Source organism: Centroberyx affinis, unplaced genomic scaffold (assembly GCF_046629955.1).
Source record: "Centroberyx affinis isolate AG114_WGS23_722 - 3 ecotype Tasmania unplaced genomic scaffold, CSIRO-AGI_Caff_v1 ptg002694l_1, whole genome shotgun sequence".
In the NCBI taxonomy this organism is placed as follows: Eukaryota; Metazoa; Chordata; class Actinopteri; order Beryciformes; family Berycidae; genus Centroberyx; species Centroberyx affinis.
The window spans coordinates 408,467-430,808 of NW_027280872.1; the positions used below are offsets into that span (position 1 = coordinate 408,467).

General features: G+C 41.5%; 1 protein-coding gene across 1 annotated transcript; it reads left to right on the forward strand.

Moving 5' to 3' along the window:
• Positions 1–338: 338 nt before the first annotated feature.
• LOC139657504 (calcium-binding protein 7) lies at positions 339–18,268 on the forward strand. Its single transcript, XM_071535381.1, has 5 exons — positions 339–447; positions 15,143–15,286; positions 15,903–16,015; positions 17,066–17,216; positions 18,138–18,268. Exons 1-5 carry the CDS (start codon positions 339–341, stop codon positions 18,266–18,268), a joined length of 648 nt encoding a protein of 215 aa, XP_071391482.1.
• The last annotated feature ends 4,074 nt before the right edge of the window (positions 18,269–22,342 follow it).

A 22,342-nucleotide genomic window follows, 5' to 3' on the forward strand; every position in this document is an offset into this window, starting at 1 on the left:
ATGTGCGCATTGTCTGGGTCTGAGGTAGTTTCCCATCTAGTGCATCTAGTGACTTACAGTGATTAGGCAAATAGCGTTCAAACAGAAGCCAAAATTGCAATGAGGTAAGGCATTCCCCTCAACATTTCCCTCGGCTCTTCTCTGCTCTGCTATTCGTTGGCCAAAAGAAGATCTCAGCGGACACCGTGCGGGATTCACCGTCTCTCCCATCTCATCCCTCTTCCTCCATCCATGGACTCGCTTCTCCCTTCCCTCGGTGACAGTGGGGGGAAGTTGGGATCCTCTCTGTAGATATTTCTATATGAGGAGGGCGCAAGTGGCAGCCAAAGGTCGCAGTCATGCCGATGCATCCAGTCACCTCCACTTTGATGTACCGGGGAATTTGCACCATCCCTGACATCCTCTCATACAGCGCCCCGGTTAACCTGCCCGAAGACGAAGTTGAAGGTGAGATGTTTCCTCTTAATGTAAAGCTTACAGAGTATCTGAGGCGACTGAGGCTGCTGAGCGACTGCACACCTCAAGAGGTGTTTGTTCATTACGGGCTTATGTTGTGATAGTGTTGTATGTCACATGCATTAAGCTCAGTTCGTGGTCAGCTCATTCAAACAGACGCGCGGTCAGCACCTTGGACAGCGCTCGTCAGGCTTAGGGAGCCTGTTTGTGCTGTTTGGTGCTGCTGATACAGATATCAAATGATGGATTTATATAACAGGGCATATTTTAGGCCTTTGGATTTATTCCTTCATTTTCACTATTCCATTTTTCTCTGATTTGTGCTTTATGGCCGCTGGAACCAAAATATGTAAAGATAACCAATGACCGAAAAGACCCCCCTTTGTTATCAGTACTACTCAAAGATTAGCTATACATATGTATATATATATATATATTCAATTTTATGCATTTGTTCACTAGGAATGATTACATTAGATGGGACCTTTGCAGCTTATTCAGCAGCGAGTCTCATATCCCTCTGTGTGGAGCTGATTTGTTTAAAATGTAGGCACTCCTGCACCTTTGCTGTGATGAAATGTTGCTGAACATATTGCTTCCTGTGGACAGCTGCCATGCCACGTACTAGAGCTTCATGGGACCCTGAGCTAAAGGGCCCCAAAAGTCTGGCTTTCTACTGGTTATATGATCCATAAGTGAATGATCTTGCATCTTTTCTGAAGACCTTAGCTGCTGTTGAATGACTTCCAGGGTTAAATCCCGTCTTAATTGGCCGTATTAAACCACTTATTTGCACCCCATCATCCTCCATCATTACACATACTCATTATACCTGGCACCACAAGAGTGCCTTACGGCAAAAGTAATATCTCTAATAAGAATGGGAAAACCAAATAAACTGAATAAACAGTTTATTCATGAATAAACAGTATTGCCAAAATATTCATGTGAGGGGCCCTTGTGGCGTGAGCCTGCGTCATCTGCACTTTATCATACAGGAACCTCAGGGAAATAGCTCAAGTCCCAAAGCTTGTGTGATGACAGTGAGTTCTGGGCCATGTTTTCGATGGAAGGTAGTTGACATATCCCTGTTGTTTACTGCACCACTCATCCTTGTCACCTTATTAATTAATGTGCATCAAGTTTATTTATCCACTGTGTAAAAACAAAGGACTACAATCCATCCCCTCCTTCCATACATAAGACCTCTTTAGACCGCCTCAGACTGAATGCACTGCTTCGCTGGATGGATTCAGTGAAGTCAGATGTGTTTGGACGGATATAGGGTGTCATGGCACAAGTACTCCACAGCGGTGAAGGGCTTCTGATTAGGCCATGATTGAAATAATGCACATGTGTGAATGACAGCCTTTGCGACAGGCTGGGTCTTGTGAGAAATCTTGCCTGCGGGTACAAGTGCAGAAATTCCCGGGGAGAGACCAGAAATGAACCGTTAATTGAACCTGGAGTTGCACATATTGGAGACTACACACACACACACGCACGCACACTGAATTACGGTCACACGCACACATAACACACACACACACACACACACACACACACACTCTTCCTCTCTCTTTCTCTCTGTGCTTCTTTCTCTGACGCACACGTGTAGAAGCATGCGTCTAGAGATACATGCAAAGACACACACACACACACACACACACACACATATGCACACAATAAGGTTGACAGGAAAATGCTATTGAGTGCTGTGGTTGATATTAATTGGAAAAGCTGGCTGGAAGAGGCTAAATATGGATTGATTACAACTCCCCATAGATGGTCCATGTGGTATAATATGAACTGCCTAAATACCTTTACACAACACCCACAGAACACTAGAAATATACAGAAATCTAGATGGACTGTTTGGTTTGAGGTGCCATTCTGCCTATATTATGCTCCATTGCCTTTTGTTGCCTTGACTCCCAACAGACAGACGCTGTGATAAAGGCTCAACATGTCAGCGCCTAAACCGATCTTCTCATGATGTCATCTGCATGATTACAGCATTGCATCAGTCTGCGCTGTCACGCTCACACAGTTCAGAGCTTTATTGTCAAACATGACTTCCAGTGTAAAGGGACCTCGCCATCAAAGAAATCTACTTTGCACACAGTGGCACAGCAAAAAAAAAAAGATGGGCGTCTCGTATTTCAGCCCCAGTCAGTTTTATTGACTCCGGAAGGGGCTTTTGATTTGGGGTTGAAAGATCTCACTTTCTCTCTGTTTTTTCGCTTTTCTTTTCCTCCCTCTTTAATTTACAGTGGGCCCGGGGTGTGCTGAATAGACATCATTTCACTTTGACTTTGTCTAATGAGTCCAAACCACTTGTATATTGGCTCGCTGCAGTCACACTGTCGCACGATGAAGTGAGCCGTTTGAGCTTTACAGCCCGACTCAGCGGCAGCTCGGCTGGCTAAGCAATGGGATGCTTCAGGGAGAGAGTAGGAGAGAGCGGGGGAATGCATGGTTAACAGCGGTGACAGAGCCGTTTTCAGCTGTTGTGGAGCATTAGTGTTCCCACGTGAGGGCCTTCTTTATTTTGGCGGACGCCTACAGGTTGTGAAATAGGGCAGACTTTAAAGGCAATGTCACTGAGGAGATGGGATGTTGTTAGATTTGTCAACAATGCAGCTGAGATTCACAGGGAACTTTCCTTTTTTTTTGTGTTCAGCTGTTATATACATAGAGTTCTACTTAAAGGTGCATTAAGTAAGATTTTTACTGCCCCATAGCACAAAATGACCGTAATATAAGTACAGGGGGTTGATGGGATTGTTGATTATGCAAATGACTCACCAATTACTTCACAAGGTGCCGCGATTTGTGGCTTTCAAAACTCACTTTTGGGCCTGTGCTCTCTGTCTCAAACAACCCCCCCTCCTCGCATTTTCATCTGCTCAAAGATGGCGGACGGTGCTGTGAGCGAGCGACTGGCATCACAACACATTTCGTTCTCGAGCCAAAAAACAAATGACAAAGCTGTATTATGTTGCATTGTAATACATTGCCTCTTCACTACATGTTTCTGGTTTGCATTTCTGGTCTAAGTAGCTAGCTCACTCATTCTGTTGTGAAAATGTGACTTTTATTTCTGTCCATTACACGTAAGTAGATTGTTGCAATTCCTTTGGTCGGCAATAGATCAAAGTCCTAAATAACTTAATGTCCCATTAACATGCGTTGAACAGTTTCAGCACCTGTCTGTCATGTTTTGAGAGGAGTGAAGTTTCGTAAATGTCTAGTTGATGAGAAATTTACCGCTCGAGGGACATCCTCTGTGTCATGTGATTGCTCTGATCTCCTGAGAGATGGACGAGAATTGGCTTGATATCTGAGATGTCATATACATCAGCCGGGCCGTCGGGGAGTCCGAGCTTTGTCACACAGTGAAATTGCACATTAGTGTGTGTGTGTGTACGCGTGTGCTTGTGCATGTAAAGGGACAGGAGGTGCAGGCCCTAATGGCGCGCACAGCCAAGGACTTGATTTTCAATTACTGGCTTGGACACACCAGGGAATGGCCCACTGGCACCATACTCAGCCGTTGAGAAGGCTGTCAAAGCTATAATTGGAGCAAAATGCTATTTTTCTGATGCGCGATAAGCCTGAGTGTGTGTGTGTGTGTGTGTGTGTGTGTGTGTGTGTGGTGGAAGGTGGGGGGTGGAAGCAAGTGCTTTAATGTACACTGATATGAGCATAAATTGAATTGGACTCCACATTCTCCATTTCCCCTCCTACATATGAGGGAAGAAAAAAAAGGGCCGGTTATATTATAGCTGCTCAATATACTGTAGTTTAGACCTCCTCCACTACTAAAACACACACATAGTCACACACACACACACACACACACACACACAGGCAGAGCGCAGTGTCAATATCACTGCAGGTGGAATTAAGTGGGTAGGCCATTTCCACACTGCCTAACAACAGCCATATTGGAAGCAAATTCAAAATAGTCCCAGGGCTAAGCTTAAAGCATTTGTAACAGGTCCCAGACTGAGGATCATGTAAACAGACACCAGTAGTTTCCTGTAAATAGAGAAAAGATGAGACAGGAGCAGAATGCTTGCTTCTTGTCAACAAAGTTATGCTCAGTAGAATTTATTTATCATTTCAGTTCAAGTCTGTAGTCTGTATTTTGTCTGTGTTTTCCTTTCATCGTTCCTCAATGTCTTATTTTCATGCTTGTATAATTGCATAGAAATGTTTCACAGGAGTACAAATTGACAACAATTTGAACTCCAAATTGACAACGATACATATTATCATTTCTGTCTTCTATTTATTCACACGTTCACTTGTCACAGTCAACATACGCTCCTATTAGAGTTGTCCAGGGGAAGAAGAAAAAAACAGGCCCAAATTCCTCTATTTCTGTTGCTGGTTTATTCTCCAGAGAGCCTTCCCAGACACCAGAAACACTTTAAAAATCTACACCTAACTCCCTGGCTTCGAAGCACCTTCTTACCCCAAACAGCCATTAATTCATATGGGACCAGAGTGAATTTCTCCTTCAGTAATCAATAAATTATCTCATTAAGCTAAGCCAATCCAATTGACATACATGAGTGAGCTGCTAGCAAAACCATAGGATAACACACCTAGTGTATAATAACACATTTTAAGTGCTTAAAATACTGAAAACATGAAAGATAAGACTGTATAACCATAAGGGTTCATACGTACAATATATATTAGGACATTAGTGTGTTCCTTTTTCACTGGAAATAAAGTGCACAGGAGCCAAACATGACTATATGTCAATTCATTTATAATGAGAAGCTAGTGCTGTATTTTGTATTACCATGGTAATCTGCAAGCTACAGCATGTTTATTCATTTTGGTAATACATATCTCTTATATCTCAAATTACACACACACACTTAGCTAAAAGGTTCCATTTTTCCAAAAGGTAACATTTTACATGCTTCACATTACTAACCTGCAAATACAGGGAAAAGATCAGACAGGGAAACACGCTTTATTATTTTTTCACGTTATATTCAGGGTGGGAAACCCTGAAGACAGTGAAACAAATGGAATCAGAAGAAACACGACTGCTCTTTGGACAAAAAAAAAAATTATCCTTTGATATCTACCAACATTTTAAATGTAACTTTTCTGCTTCTTCTCACTCAGTTCCAGTTCCACTTTTAGGGATTTGGTTGGGCATGAAAGCCTTCTCTTAATCGCAATGAAAGAAACATTGCAAGTGTTTACCAAGCCAAACCTGTCACAGAGCCCCACCGGGGACAAATCTCTCAAGAAGCGTTTTACACTCACCAAGTAACTGTCTGGAGTAATTGAAATCAACACAGTCTACAAAGTCTCTCCTCGCTTTTGCTCGCGCTGGAGGCAGAGTGAGGGGGCCTTCCTCGTCTGCAGATCAAAAACAGATTTGACTGTCACTCCTCCAGAGACAGGAAACCGAGACACTGCAAACAGGAAGTGATCAGAATAACGGGACTAAAGGGGACAATTCTTTATTTGCCTCCTTGAGTCATAAATAATTGCTCGTCTTTAAGAGCATTATTCTTAAGAGATTCCGACTTCCACTCTCCGCTTTGCTTTTGAAAGCGCGCTGCATTCAGTAGTAAAATGGAATGACACGTGTTTATTGGGCTCCTTTTTCAACGTTTCAGTTTTATTCCCTCGGCAAAGTTTGTGGGTCTTTGCAAATCTCTTTGACTGACAGCTGCTCAGAAAACCACTGACACTACTATTTTTCTAATGGCATAAACAGGCTGTAAGGCGATCTTGATGTTCCTGCTCGACTCCTACTGTAGCTGCAGCAGAAAACATTGACTCATTCCTTCGCCCCGAGGTGGAGGGTTGACTTCCATTTCTCTGGAAATACTTACATGAATACAAATGAAGATATTTAAAGACACCGGCATCTGCTCGGCAAGACAGAAATTATGCACATAACGTATCGCTTGTGCAGAATTAGTGGGTGTAGCGTGGGTGTACTTTCAAGGGGTCAACCGCAACCATTTTAAAGCATATGCTGCTATGAAGATCTGGACAACAACAACAACAACACATAACAAAATGACCAATCATGACGGCAGAGGATGCGCTGGCTCATTTTCAGAATTGTAGAGTGTGGAAAAGGTCCAGATGTGCTAACTAAAAACAAACACCTATTAGTGGCTGCTGTTCATTTCAGCTATTGAGTGCTATTAGCGTGTCTCTCTCCCAGGAAGTGAGAATTAGTTCAATTATTGTTCTCTTTCAGATAAAAAAACACCTCATCATGTATCTAAATTAGACGCCCAGAATAAACTGTTTGTGTCCCCTTGAATACAAAAGGGCTTTTCCTTTGCTTATAGTTATGCACTCCGGCAGACGAAACATACTTATTGAGTTATTCATCAAAGCACGGGCAGCAAGGTTTATGATTCACACCGTGAAACAACAGCGAAAACCAAAAGAATGAAAGTGAATAAAAAAGTGGATATAGAGGTTACTACAATAAAGAAATGAGCTGTGTTTCCATCGCTAAGGCCCTTACATTTCCTCTTTCTGCCTGTCAAACCCCTCTGACAATGTCAAGTGTCTGGCAAACGTCTGCTTATAACTCAGCCGCCTTTTGTCAGCGTTTAACAAAGAAGACAAACATGCGCCATCGACATCACGCTGACTGCTGTCATTGTGTAATTACTCCAAAGAAAAATGGCTATAATGTCCTCGCTTTATTCAGAATCCACTGTGTCAGACCGGGGCTTTGGCAGCGTTCGACTTCGTGTTTGGTTTCCGTTCGGTTTTCGTCCCACAAAACAATGATGGACAGATGGATGACAAAGTGGAGAAAAGGCTGCGGACCTGCTATAAAATATCTGTTTGTCTTTGCCCAGAGACAATTTTCCGTTCCAATGTGTTTATCCAAGTGCCCGAAAAGCACTCGGAGCCGCTGCTGATTAAAAAAAAAAACGAAACCAGCAGAGGAAGAGAGGTGCGGACCGGGGCGAAGAAAAGATGCACAGGCAAGACGGGAAGATTAACTTTAAACCATTTTGGGAGAAAGGACAAGATAGCTTACATGGTTCTTGACATTACAGATGTGCGGCGCTGTGACGCCCATGAAAGCGTCTTCCTCCTATCTAATCAGACCGAGGATAATAAATCACAAATTGTGCGTCTTCCCATCACGCCGCTTAATCCTCAACAGTTCCCGCTCTACCTGTGTGATGGAGGGCCTTCTTACAAGACCTGCCGAACGGGGACGGATTTCAAAATGACTCTCTCAAATGTATTACCTGTCTGGATGACACATGTACCATAAAAAAAAAAAAAACTCTATTTGACATAGATGGTGATAAAGATGTGACCAGTAATGAGCCGTTCCTTGGGGATGTAGTGACAGAGCAATAGAAGGAAAAGCCAATGAGCCACAGGCTGAATCTACAGTATTACCGCTGCTGGAGGATTTAAAGTCACAAGAAAACGGTGTCTTGCTTTCGTAATTCGTCCCATTTCGGGTTGAAGCAGGACTTTGGGACGGGACATAACGCAGGGAGGGACTTCAAAAGTGTTCAAAACTGCTTTCCGCATAATCTTGAGCTCTCACAAATTTTCGGATTCTTTAAAATAAATGCATTTTAAAGGGTTTTTGCGGGTGAACACCCAAAATTGCACCACTGTAGCATGTTTACCACTTGTTTCACTGTTTAAGTTGTTAAAGGAATAGTTCAGTATTTTGGGCCCAAATAACATGTTTTCCGTCATGATCCTTATTAGTAGAAACCATAACTCCGCTAGCTGCCTGCTCCACCCGTCCGGTAACACTGGGATGCCCCCTCCCACTCTACTGCAATAGAAACCTAGGGGCATACGCGGCAGTCTTTGAAAACTATGATAAACGTTGTTTTGCAAAACACAACGCTCACAGTATAATCATACCAGTGTCAGTATGTTGTCTTGAAAAAATTGTAAAAAACTGGGCTTTCTGTCAATAGTTGCGTTCTATTTGGATAGGAACTATTTTTTCTAAAAGACCTTCTAAACCGGTGTAAGCTCCACGAGAGTACAGTGAGCGTCGTGTTTTGCAAAACAACGTTTATCATAGTTTTCAAAGACTATCGCGAGTAGGAGGAGGCCACCCGATGTTACCGGACGGGCGGTACAGGCAGCTAGCGAAGTTATGGTTTCTACTAATCTGGATCATGACGGAAAACATGTTATTTGGGCCCAGGGTTCAAAATACCGAACTATTCGTTTAAGTTGCAGGTTTTATATGATGAAGTGGATGGGGGGGATTGTTAAAAAAATCTGGTGGTATTATTGGTTGGAATTTTTCTATGCCATGGAGTAAAAGTAGGCTGTTTTCCTAAAAATTTTTTGGCATTTATTGTTAAATTGGGTTATGTTATGATACGGAGATTTAGCTAACAAGATGAAAAAGTCATTTTTCATTTCATAGTGACCATAAAATCTTGGTTGGACATTCTGTACCCGACATTACTAATGAAGTCAAGGGCCGCAATCTCATAAAAGTTCTTCATAAATCAGCTTGTGTAATCCGGTTTGACATCTTACCTTGCTGAATTGGGTTTTGATGGAAAACCATGTGGCGCAGATTAGCTGAGAATTTCACGAGGGCCTGCGATTACGGCCGTCGTTAGAGTTGAGTCATTTATTTCCATTTTGATCGATTGCCGTGAAGGAGTGGATCTAGCAGACTTTATTACCTGTGAAATGAACTGTGATGAGATTTGGAAGGTGAAGTGCTTTTCAATCAAAGGAACCACTGTGTAGTTTCTCCAGGGTAATATTTTCTCACTTTGATGAACAATACTGCAAAGTCTATAGCAGACAATAAAAATACACCGAATGAAAAACGCCGTCCATATAGCCTGAATGCTGTGTATTGACAGCGTAATGTGGTGGAATTGATGAGTGAGTACTGAATTGCCTGTAATGCTTAGCGGAGGCTTTTGATTTTTCACATCTGACCTTTATTTGAGGTGCTCTCACGGCTCTTGCCTTGAAGATATTGGCCCGGCTCAGCTTGGTATCGGCTGTGATGATGAAAACTCGCTGCTTTGAAAACATAAGAGGAAGGGGGAGAAAAATGCAGCCAGATCAATGATTCTTTTACCCTGCTGAAAAAAGACCCGAGAGCAACACAGACAGGGCTAAAAATTTCACGCCCTTTCACTGACTTCAATCGCTCCAGGTCAAATGGGGTTTAAAGAAGTTAGCGAGGGGATTTTTCCTTACCGAAGATAAAGCACCTTGACCTTTCCCACTTTTTCTTTTTCGCCAATTTCTCCCTGTGGTCATGTCGGTGTTGCACCAGCCGGGGTGAAGCTCTTCAAATTTCATAATGTATCACTGGGGTGGGAGGGGGGGGGGATTTCTATCCAAACCAGGAGATGGGACTTTTCCTTGAGACACAGACAGCTTAGACTCTGCCATACCCCTTTTGAATTCTCCAGAGCCTTGTTAGAAGCTTGTTATGGTAATATTCAAATCTTCCGGGTGCCCAAGTCGGCCCCTTTCCAGCTAAAGATGGATTAAGGTTGCTATGGATGTTTAAAAATAGTCGCCCCAGGTTCATGCACAGACACACACGCACACACACACGCACTGCGAAGCGGTGTTTTCCACACATCGATTTTTTTTTTTTTTTAAGGTCTTACATAAAGAGTGGGTGTGCTGCAATTACCGATCCAAAGGAGCCCTAAGCAGATGGAGGTCTGACTGAGGCGAAGAGGATCTGTGGCTCTGAAGCATGCCCAGGATTACATTCACGGACACTTCACAGCTACAAAAGCCCCGGCATTAGCTTGTGCTCTAGGAAGTGCGCTGCTTGTAATTAGCAGAGTTTTCACCGATGCTAAATTTAACCTGAAAGGGGGTAACACTTTGCTGCAGGCGTGCCTTAAAAAATTCAAGTAAATATTTCCCATGTGATGCGTTTCTATTCTGCGAGGACGAGGATAGTTCGTTTCACCCATTTCCATTGCATTCTTTCTATTATATTATGTATATATAGCCAAAGATGATCATATTCTTAAAAGCTTGTTCACTCGACTCATTCCTCCACAATCTAATATTAAACACGACGGAGACAATGTGCGTCTTGCTTCAAGTCGTGATCCAAGCGCTTTCTAGCTGTCTTCTGAATCAGCTCTATTTTGAAGTGATACCTGTCAAGCTGGCCTAGTTCAGCTTTGTGTACAGTTCTGAGATTGTTCAGTGCTTCTGAGCTGCAGCAAGGACACTGTGCACTTTATTGATATAGCGTACGGGGAGAGCAGTGCGCTGGGAGTACACTGCACCTTTCTCTTGTGGGAGTTCAGCCTTAGATGCCTTACTCTCAAAGCTCTAGATCTTAACTTGGGCTTTTCATCCTCTATCAGATCACATCCTGGGGGACTGCATGGCATTATATCTTTGAAGCCCAACAAGCACCTTTCTACATCAAAGCAAATACCACGTGCTTTCAACAAAAATATTCACACTTCAGTGGTGGAACCGTGTCCCAGAGACGCAATGGAGGACTGACTGAAGCTTAGCTACCGCTATGAAAAACAGCAAAATTATACTATTAGTGAAATTCAAATGTAACCGGAGCTGAAAGTGAAGTTAATTAGTTTAAAGAGGCCAGAAGCAATAACAGCATCTGCAGCAGCAAGGAAGAAAAGTGTGAAGCGGAGATACTTAAAGTCACAAGGAAACATTTCTGATATGCGTCTAACCGTTGCTTCCGTCGATCGGCGTGTTTCCAGTTGAAACAGGATGTTGGGGCGGGACTTAATGTGGCGAGGGACTGTTCAAAAGCGGGCAGGTCGGACTGTAACGAACATGGAAAGTGACTCAGTACTTCGGCGCATAATCTTGAGCAAATTTACAAATTCCTCAAAATGAATAAATTCCAACCATACTGTCAGTGGTGAACACCCAAAAATGCCACTTGTGTCACTTTGAAAGTTGTTTTATAAGATGGGAGGGTTAGTGGGGTTGTTCAAAAATCTGACGGTATTATTGGTTAAAAATGTGTTGTATCTCTTTTTATGCCTTCTGGTACAGCATGAAGTAACAACTAAAAAATATGCTGTTTTCCAGGAAGTAAAAGTAATGGGATTTTGATATAAAAACACAAGACATAAAAATTGTATCATTCTTTTTTGCCATTTATTGTTAAATAGGTGTATGTTATGACATGGGGAATTCACTAATAAGGTGAAAAAGCCATTTTTCCCTTTCATTGTGACATTAAAGATGCGGTGCATAAACTGTGAGCATCTCCATCCACTGTTTTATTTCTCCCTCCAGTGGTTTGGTTTGTAAACATGTGAGTGGATCTTGGCTAATGCTACTGACCCATTGTCGCCTGAATTATCTGCGCCTCATATTCTGATCTGTTTATATCAAGGCTGCATGACTAAGTGGCAGTTAAATTTTGCCAATTGCCTCTCTTTGATTGAACAGGATAATTCAGGTCATTTGTGCTGGCGTAGACCCAGAGGAGAGGAATTTAGGTTTTGCCAATGCATTTAGTCACATTCAAAGAGGGAGAAATTTTCATTCTGACAGAGATAATTTCTCAATCACAATAGATTCACCGTAGAGGTGTGCAAGTGAATTTGGCTCATTTGGGCTCACAGAGTACAAAAGGGAGAATATTGTTGTGTCTCTTGGGGGCAATTAAGATAGAGTGTTATCTCTTTGAGGGTTTATCTGTAAGGCAATTGGTCAAAAAGAGAAATGAATTCGTTTGGAGGGTGATTAGTCAGCTTCTTATGATAAATTGTTCAAGTGGGAACTATTGTACGCTTTATTTCAGAGCTTTGTGAATTCATTCTAATATTACTCTAAGTTTGTCTTGATTTCAAATGGACACATTAAAGTGGTTTTGATAACATTGACATTCACAATGGCTATATAGCTATGCAACTATATATCTCACTGCAAGTGTATTGGGCTTGATAATCCATTCATTACATTTTAGATCCAGTACTAGGAAATTCTTATTCATCTAATGGCTTGTGACAAAGTGTAAAATTCCCTCACAACATATTGAGGAAAATGTACCAGCATTTCATTACACAATACAAACATTTTATATAAAGTATACTTTGCACGCCACTAACCAGTCTAGATGTTTTGTTCACCATGGCCTTTGATCAATAAATAAAGCTTTCAAGGGAGACAGAGTATTTGCTAAAATTGTTCTGGCACCTCATTTAAGAGTGTGTGTTGCCTCCCGCGAGGCGGCAGCGTGTTTTTTCAATGAGCGTCTGCTGGAAAGCCCCTGTTTCTAAAGTAAACAGATGGAGCTGGGACCTCAGGTGGATACTGAGGTATTGTTATTTCTATAAACAATAGGATCACACCCAGGAAAGAAAAAAATATATCTGGAGGCTTTCAATGACTCAAGCCATAGCCCCAGTAAGACATTTTAGAGGGAAAAGCAATGTGAAAAATGGCTGCTGCAAATGTCACTCTGCTCAGTTTTATAAATTGGATGCCCGGCTGAAATCCATTGTAATACATGATTGCCAAGTACCCCTGTCCCGCTGGCATGCTTTCTATTCTGCGTACATATACTTGCTTACAACAAACTATTTCCTGAAGCCCTGCGAACACATTATATACAATGACACACACGTTCCTTGCCATCATTGATATTTGTTGTGTTTTGTTTTTCGACTGAACTATTAGTCATAGAATGTCAACTGGATTTTGGCCGGAGGCTCGGCCATTCATTGTGATGCTGACACTCCAATAAATCAATGGAGCAGCAATTCCCATTTACAAGACTTTGGTCTTGCAGTGATTTGCTAAAGTTTTTTAATATTCCAGTTCAGTAACTTAACAACAGCTAATTTGCTTTAAACCATGAAATGAAAGAGTCATTTCAATTCACATTTGAATTTTTAATGGGCCTACTTAAAGGGTTGTTATTGCCAGTCAAATGTACAATGGAGACAGATTCATTATTCAGCATTCAGTTCTTGTTTTGTTTATTCATTCATAACTCCTTCTGTATTTTCTCATTTACAAGTCTATATTTTTGTACCTTTTTGCTCCTGTACTAACCTAATCTATAATTCTCCATCTCAAACCCTTGCAGGGGTTTGAGATATATCTTCCATTTCCCTAAACCTTACATGCGGTCTGATCATGAATCTATTATTTTCACTCTTTAATAATGCACTTTAAAGTCACCAATTCCAGCAAATGATAGATTATCGAGATTATGTGAGATTTTCTGGAGATTTACTCTGTGCTTCATGTATCAGCTGCATTTTAAGATTCATCTCCTGCTCTGCTCTTTTGTGCGCTAATCAGGCATTTGACATTAGGATGTGACAAGTAAAAAATTGCAGGTGACTCGGTGGTGAAAGTCATTGCATATAAATGAAGGGATTCAGTCATTTATGAAGAGGAAAAAAAGCAGAGGAGGTTTAAGCTGTTTTTACAATGCAGATAAATATACAGAGCGGCTAAATTAAAAGAAATAAAGGAGATAACAGTTGAAAGATAGTGGCTCTGTAACAGCGTGGGGTGCAACTTCTTCATATTCATATCTAGTCATTTCAATTATTTTGTTCAAAATGGATAAAATTGAAGAGGTTTATTTCAAAATAACGTGTATATCCTGGATGGAAAAATTCTAGTTTCTGTAGGTGGTGCTCTTTTCTTTGTCTGTTCAGCCATGGTGGCTATCACTGCCCAGTTCTTCTTCTGGCCTATTTATTAAAAACAAGCTGCTGTTGCTATTTCCCAAAATGTAAAATGCATCATTCCTGTGCACCAGAGGATTTTTCCCAGGAAAGACCTACCAGACACCGGGTGTTTAGAACAGCAAATGTAAAAGCTTTCTTGAACTGGGTATAGGTTCAATCACTATTGTGTTATACAGTATCAACCGATGAAGAGTAGCAAAACAGACATTTATTTATATGAATCTGCCATGGATTATTACTTTAAGATGACTCATAACTTCAATAGTAACACATAATGTGCCAGCAATCATTTTAAGTAGCTGGTATTGTTTTCCAGATAGTGGATATCTCATTTTAGATTGAACCTCTTCATTAATTAGTCTTGCTCTCTAAGAAACTGTTGGACTGATGCCACACACAGGATATGCATCCACACTGCTGAACCACCAGAGCTCTTCACAGCAGTGAGGCATCATACTGGTGTCTCTTTTATTGCTATCACACCTTGTTCGATAGCAGAAGCTGTTCTTGTAATGTTATTTTTATGGCATTAATGCTTTTTTAGATCGTGTGCCACGGGAGAGGAAGGAGAGAGAAAGGCGGCTGCATGTGACAGAGGTCATGAGGTGGATTAAATCCTGTAAAATTTCAAATATATGGAATTCAAAGTGCTTCCTTTTTAAAATGTTAACAATTTGTCCTGATCTCAGCTCCTTGTTTCATCTGTGCCCACATTTTTTTGCAGGGTATTTATTTTATTTTGGCTCTTTTTGTCATCTTACTGGTAGCATTTGTTCTCCTGGGCTGCCAACCCCCATATAACTATGACTCAAGCATTGATGCGGCATAACAAATGTGTCTTTGGTGCGTGGAACATTTCCCACTTTCATATCCTGCTCTGTTGAAAGACTTAAGCTTGTGTGTGTGTTTTGTGTGTGTGTGTGTGTGTGTGTGTGTGTGTGTGTGTGTGTGTGTGTGTGTCGTCTCTGCAGAGATCCGCGAGGCCTTCAAAGTGTTTGACCGCGATGGGAACGGCTTCATCTCGAAGCAGGAGCTGGGCATGGCCATGCGCTCGCTGGGCTACATGCCCAACGAGGTGGAGCTGGAGGTCATCATCCAGAGACTGGACATGGATGGTGAGACACACACATACACACACACACTCACCTACACACACACACACACACACACACACATACACTTACACAAACGCATACATACAGACAAAAAAACACGCATTCTCTCACACGTTTGAACACACACACTAATTTAAGCTCAAACACAGACACACACATTCACATAAATGCACACACACACACACACACACACACACACACAGATTGGATGTCATGATGCATTCACATTCACACACATGCTCACACACAAATGCAATCACACATTCACACACACACACATGCACACTCAGACATGCAAACGCATTATTGTACCTACATGTACATACACATACTGTATGATGGCACGCAGTCACACACACATGCATGCACAAACACACTGACATGCATGTCCACACATGCAAGTGTATGCTCTCACACACACAAACACACCGACACACACTTTACTGCCGCTGGCACTTTATTTCACAAGTCACAAAGGACAGAGGCTTTGCTCTTTGATTCACTTGCACAGAGAGACTGCAGTACGCAGTAAAACTATAATCGACAGTAAAACCAGCGATAATTAACAGGGAAACCAACAATAAACAGTAAAACCAACTGTTCCTGACTTCCGCAGGCGATGGCCAGGTGGACTTTGAGGAGTTTGTCACTCTCCTGGGCCCCAAGCTGACGGCAGCCGGGTTGCCAGATAAGTTCAACGGCACTGACTTTGACTCCGTCTTCTGGAAGGTAACTCATTAGTCAGTCAGTCACTTCCTGCTTATTAGAGAAGAAGACAGGCGGCAGAGACGCCACTGTTGCAAACTGCCAGGCGCGGAAACATTTAGGCACCGCGGCTCCACCAGTTTAGAGGAAAACAAATTTAATTGCCACATCGACTGGATTGTTAATGGGAAGTTGCCGCCCACAAGGCTGTCTAAAGCTCATCCTGAAGGGGTTTAGGATTCTGACAGAACTGTGGCCTTCATCAGGATTTTGAATTGATACCTCCGCCTCATTGTGTGTGGCAGTGTTATTGTGTAAAGCATTAATGTCATTTTTTTTTTTTTAGAAACAGATATTAATTTATTTACAGACACTTCCTTAGATAATCAACCGCTCACGCTGACAGTGTAATGGAAATTAATGGGATGTAGCTTGTGTCAGAGCTGCCTTTGTTGTGATTATGCGATAACGAGTCCAGAGCGACTGTTAGAAACTGAGACTCAGAATCGAGCGCAGAAGACAAGGGGGGGATTGTGGGAATTCTTGGTAGAACGTGTGAAAAAAAAAAAAAAAAAAAAGAACCACAGCAGAAGATAAACCTGCCGGAGGAGCCGAGAAGCCCAAGTGACCATTGAAGTATCTTACAAAGACTGCATAGCCTGATGTAACATTATATAACAGAATACTAGAACTAGTATTGACCATGTGCTGCTGGAGTGATCAAACAGAGCCTTCGGTCATGTTAGTGAGCTCCACATTGGAAATCAGCAGAAGAACTGAGTAGAGCTAAGAGGCGAACACACAGGCACAGGTCATGGATTGGCATTAAACCAAATTCTTCGTCTGAAACGTTTTCATACAGCATTCTTTTTGTTCCTCTTGTTCACTTCCTCTGTGTGTGTGTGTGTGTGTGTTTTATGTGTGCGTGCGTACATACATATATGTGTGTGTGTGTGTGTTTCTGCACGTCGTCGCAACTTTTTCTGTCTGTGTGTGTGTGCTTACGTTTGCGCTTTCGTGCACGTATCCCCATGTACACGTTAATGTACAGTATATGTGTGTGTGTATCTCCAGTGTGACATGCAGAAGCTGACGGTGGAGGAGCTGAAGAGGCTCCTGTACGACACGTTCTGCGACCACCTTTCCATGAAGGACATCGAGAACATCATCATGACTGAGGAGAACCACATAGAGAACCCTGAGGAATGCCAGGTGGATATAGACAGTAAGGAAGAACCCTCCTATACTTTGCAGAACACGATGAATAATTTAAAGGAAAAATCCACCCTATAACACTGGGGAAATAACAGCTATTGGCGGTGTACTTTGCATTTCTGGGTCCATATTGTTGTTGTTGTTGTTGGTGTATTTTTCTTATTATTCGGATTTAGATGACATGAGATCATGCTGAGATATTTTTTCTAGCGCAGCTACACTTGTAGTTTGATAGCAGAAAGCACTGCAATTAAAAAAAAAAAATTATATGGTCGTTTATGTATTGTGTGAGTTTTATGCTTGTTGGGCCAACAAAACCAATTGTACGATTTCAAAATACATAGGCATCAATGAGAAACTGATCATTATGTGGTGCTATTTTTTAAGAACAGCAATGACATTTGGAGGAAAAACAACAAACCAAAAACAGCATGAATTTGTTTTTCCACATCATCGAAGCATTTAGAAATATTTCAGTTTGCTCTTTGGACAAAGTAAGTTCTGTCATCAGTTATGAAGGTTCCTGCTAGAATCCTTTTTGCTTCTACTCACTCGCCTCACTTCCTCACTTCAGATCATTCTGGTGGTATGCCACGGCTTTTCTAGGAATGCTAATGTTTTGAAGAACGCATTTGATATGCTGATCAGGCCCCGATCCATTTGTTTGTTGTTTAATTTGCAGGAAACTCCAATCAACATTTCAATCTAGATGTAGTTATGTACCATACATGTGTGAAAACAAATTTTCCTGGCAATGTTCATCCCCCTATTATTGTGTTCACGTAGTTGTAAGTTTTTGTGATGAGCTCTCTCATTCGGAAATGACTATCAGATGTCTTTCAAGCATTAAATAAGATCTGATTCAATGGACTCACAGGTAATCTCTCTCTCTCTTTCTCTTTCTCTCTCTCTCTCTCTCTTCCCCCTACAGGTTCCAGCCCAACACAGCAAGTCAAGCAAACTTGTGTGCGCAAGAGCCTGATATGCGCCTTTGCCATCGCTTTCATCATCAGCGTCATGCTCATTGCAGCCAATCAGGTGCTGCGAAGCGGCATGAAGTAGGAGCGGCCGCGCTCTCAGCCTTGACCACCACCTAAAGGCTGCCTTGTGGACGAATGACTGAGAAGATAAAGCTCAATAAACAAAAAAATCACAAGACAATCACACAACGATAAGACAGGCTGACAAAAGACTGCAATGGTCAGAATCAGAATCACTTGAGTCGCCAAGGACGCTAAACGTGCAGGAATTTGTCATTGCGACTTCGCTGCAGAGACATGTTGACAACTTACAGAGTTTCCAGGACAAGGACAACAGGACCTCACATGCAAAGAGACAGCAGAAGGTGTAAAGTGGACAGTTGACTATACATATCACTTTACATAACATTCAGTATTCAATAGCTATGTGCGTTTGAGCAGTGTTGCATACAGTATGGTGGCAGCTGTAGAGAGAAGTGTAGTGACTGTCCAGTCGTGTATTTGTCCCAGTGTACCATAAGGTTATTATAAGAGTATGAGTAGAAAGAAGTCTGTGAAATATTTTGGGAAGATTGCAGAACATGCATTCCTGAGGCTGAAAAGTGATGTAATGTGCAAGGTCTGAAGTACACAGCGTTGTGGAGATATTACGTAGGGCAACATTGTTCAAAAACCACTCGGTGATAATAATAGCTTGGTAAGAAATAAAATAATAGTGTTTACAGGAGGGTCTATGTGATGGGGTGGATGAGTTCAGACTCAGCCACAGGTTGCAGGGTTTTAGTTGAAGGAGGTGAAGCAGGGTAGCAGCAGAGAAGAAGAAGGTGTTGAGGTCTGAATGGACAGGTGACTGACTAGAAAGAGGCTGGACATACAGTAAACACTCTACTCTCTGTGAGTCGTCTCCACAGCGGGGCTTTGCAGGCCTCAGAGGATGACCATCATCTATGCATGAAATGCATGGATTTAAACAGTCGTCTTGACACATTTGTAAAAGTTCTTATCAATGTATTATCCATTATGACTGTGTAACAGAGCTGTTTCAATTACTTAATGACAACTGTGACCAATTATGTGTGGTGCGGGGTATCAGCGATCACAACAAAAGTAAATAATTCAACTGCATGAACAAGAAGGGCTGCTTTAGTACATGCTCGTAAAAATTACTTTGGGGAATAACGATTGCTAAGCTGTGGACCTTTTGCCTCACTGGGCGCCCGATGACCATCTCTCACTGCCACTGAAGAGCAAACAGTTTCAAGATGTTGGGTTTGTATCATAATGTGCCACTCAGCCATTTAAAGAATATGCATTAAAACGGATCGATTAGGTAACGGGGATGCAAATGTGATGGAATGTATTTTGTTCTTTTCAGTTGTCTGTCTGAATGCGTTGCTATAGAGCAATAAATGTGTGTAGAATAGACATCTCACAATGCTTTGAGCAGATATGATTACTGAAAAATGCTATAACCAGTGGACCTAGTAACTGTTGAGGTCGTTAATAAAACAAAATTTCCTATAGCACTTTTCAAATTACTCCGGTAAGGCTATGGCAATACCTTAGAAACATTGGCTTAAATTAAAAAAAGGACAATACTTAATGCAGTGAGATACAAAGATCAGATAGATGAGTGCAACCTGTCTGCCCAGTGTACCGACGTTTGTCTTCTATGCTCAGAGACTGATAGGGGCCAAATGGTGTGAACCTTTGCAATAAATCATTAATATATGTGGACCATCATATGAAATTGCCAATTGGGTGTAGTTTAGAGTGTTGTGCATGCATTTGGGTCTGTCACTTACAATCTGTATTATGTATACATATTATACCAACTTCAACCAAAGCTTTGAGAGGACACAGATCTGTGATAACAGAACTAGGCCACCCAACACGGGCAAGCCGAGTAAACAACGGACGAAATTAACCTGTGACAGTTGGTTTTATTTCTTTAATTTGAATTAATGAAATGGTCAGGACGTGTTGGGAAAGTAGACAGGACAAATGCCCTTAAAAATGCCCTCAGACAAAATAAAACACTGCAATATAGAGATCTAAATAATTCATATGTTATGAATATCCCTTTTTGGGATTACTATTGGCAGCTCTCCAGAACTTGGATCTCACACAAAAGCCAGCACCTCACAGAGGCGACAAAATTAGACTATCCTATCGCCCAGAGCCAGGCGGGATAACGATTATCTGATGCACCCAGGCAATTTGTCAAAAGTGTCAAGTCTGTGGGGAATCCAAAAAACTGTCCCATCTATTAACAAATACCTTTGTTTCCATTTTGCACTTTAAGATGTGCTGCAGCGCACAGCAACTCACCGCCATGATTGTTCATCCATTTCAAGATATAGTTTAGGCATAAAGAGTTACTTTACCATAGATTTATCTATTTTTCTGATAAGAATGTGATGGAATAGAATATTGACTGATTGACAAATGATACTGTCTCATCTGTTTTGTATTATATCATTATTGAGGGAGCATTGTCATGGGGAATAAAGTTATAATAATAATTTGATTTGTTGCCTTATTCTTCAAGACACTTTGGCATTGTGCATCAACATACATTAACCATGGGCATATTGTTTATTACCAGAGCAAAATATACAAACCAATATTTATTTTCTTTTTACAGATGAAAAAAAATTATGAATATGTTGATAGTCTATTGAATGTTCTATTTCCATTGTACTGTACTTTGATACTTGTCTTTGGACCTTGCAAAAATGTTTATTGACCATGTGACATATGTTCATTGATTTCACCCGATGTTCTTCTATGTCTGTGGAATGGTATTTCACATGAATAAAAGCATATAACAAACATGCTATTTGTCCATAAAGCAATTTTCGATTTGTCGAATCCACAATCACTGGGCCTGAGATGACCATGAAATACAGGGGATCAATTTCACAATATTGATTGACATCCGTACATTTCAGATAGAAATCCATTTGAACTGATATTTTTTTCAAGGTTCAGTGAATCCATGGATTGCTTTATTCCATTTTGAGATGCCTTTTGGCTTGGTGGAGTGTTCTGGGTCCCATCTGTCACATTCACACCAGCAGAATCGCCTTTTATATCTCTGATGCCCACTGGTGATAGTCAGGCCGCTCTACTCTGGCGGTCTGATGCAGCCTGGGACAGATCATTTCAAACAGTAGTTTACTGCAAACCTATAGTTGATATGTATATGTAATGCCTAGACATTATTCTATTTTAAAGGAGCTATTAATTAATCTATGACCGTAATCAACCTCTGTTGGCGACCAGTACGATTTGCAACAACATCGACAAGTCTCTGGCACCGCCCCCATCCCTCTCACCCCTCCACCCCTCCTGTCCCCTTGAGGTACGATGGCCTGTAACTGGCACAAATATAAAAAAAATGTTCGCACTCGCGTAGTATGTATTTATCATTACGTGTGTGTAACACTGTCATAAATACGGACGTTTTTCTATAGTTTATGTTTTGGCACATGAAATCAGGCATGGCTATTCTCTCTATTTCACTATAACTGGCACAAACAATAACGTCATATTTTCACAATAGAGACAAGTAACTTAACTAACGAGAGCCGAGATCCAGCAGAAAAGTCGAGTGAAGATGTCATTTATCACTGTGCAAAATACTGGAATATTTATACTGCATGGTCATTTGGTTTTCTGGCTTGAGACCGGAGCTTCTCAGCCTTTGTAGCTGACTTGTCTTGCGATGCCGGTCTCTCACTCGTACCACCATCCTCCTTCACTGAGCAGTTGAAACAGCGAGTCAGTGGGAAGTGTCTTGAAATAATCCCACTTCTAATGTTCCAAGAGTACAGGCCGCAATGTGAGTTTTTTTTAAAGCCAGAAATCTCAGCAACTGTGAAGTAATTGTTGATCCCCATCAACCCCCTGAAGATATATTATGGTCACTTTGTGCTACAGGGGGTAAAAATGAAACTTAAATCCCTGTTGATTAAAGTGTTAAGGCGCTAGACAAGAGGGATCAAGACCCAGAGGTATTTTTGGTGTTCTTCACTCTTGTTCTATCCACCAAATTGCATAAAGGCACGTCTATGTACATTTGCAGTATCAGTCATTTCCCTAACCTCATCACACAAGCCATTCAAATCTTGCAATGCTGCATAGTGAATTA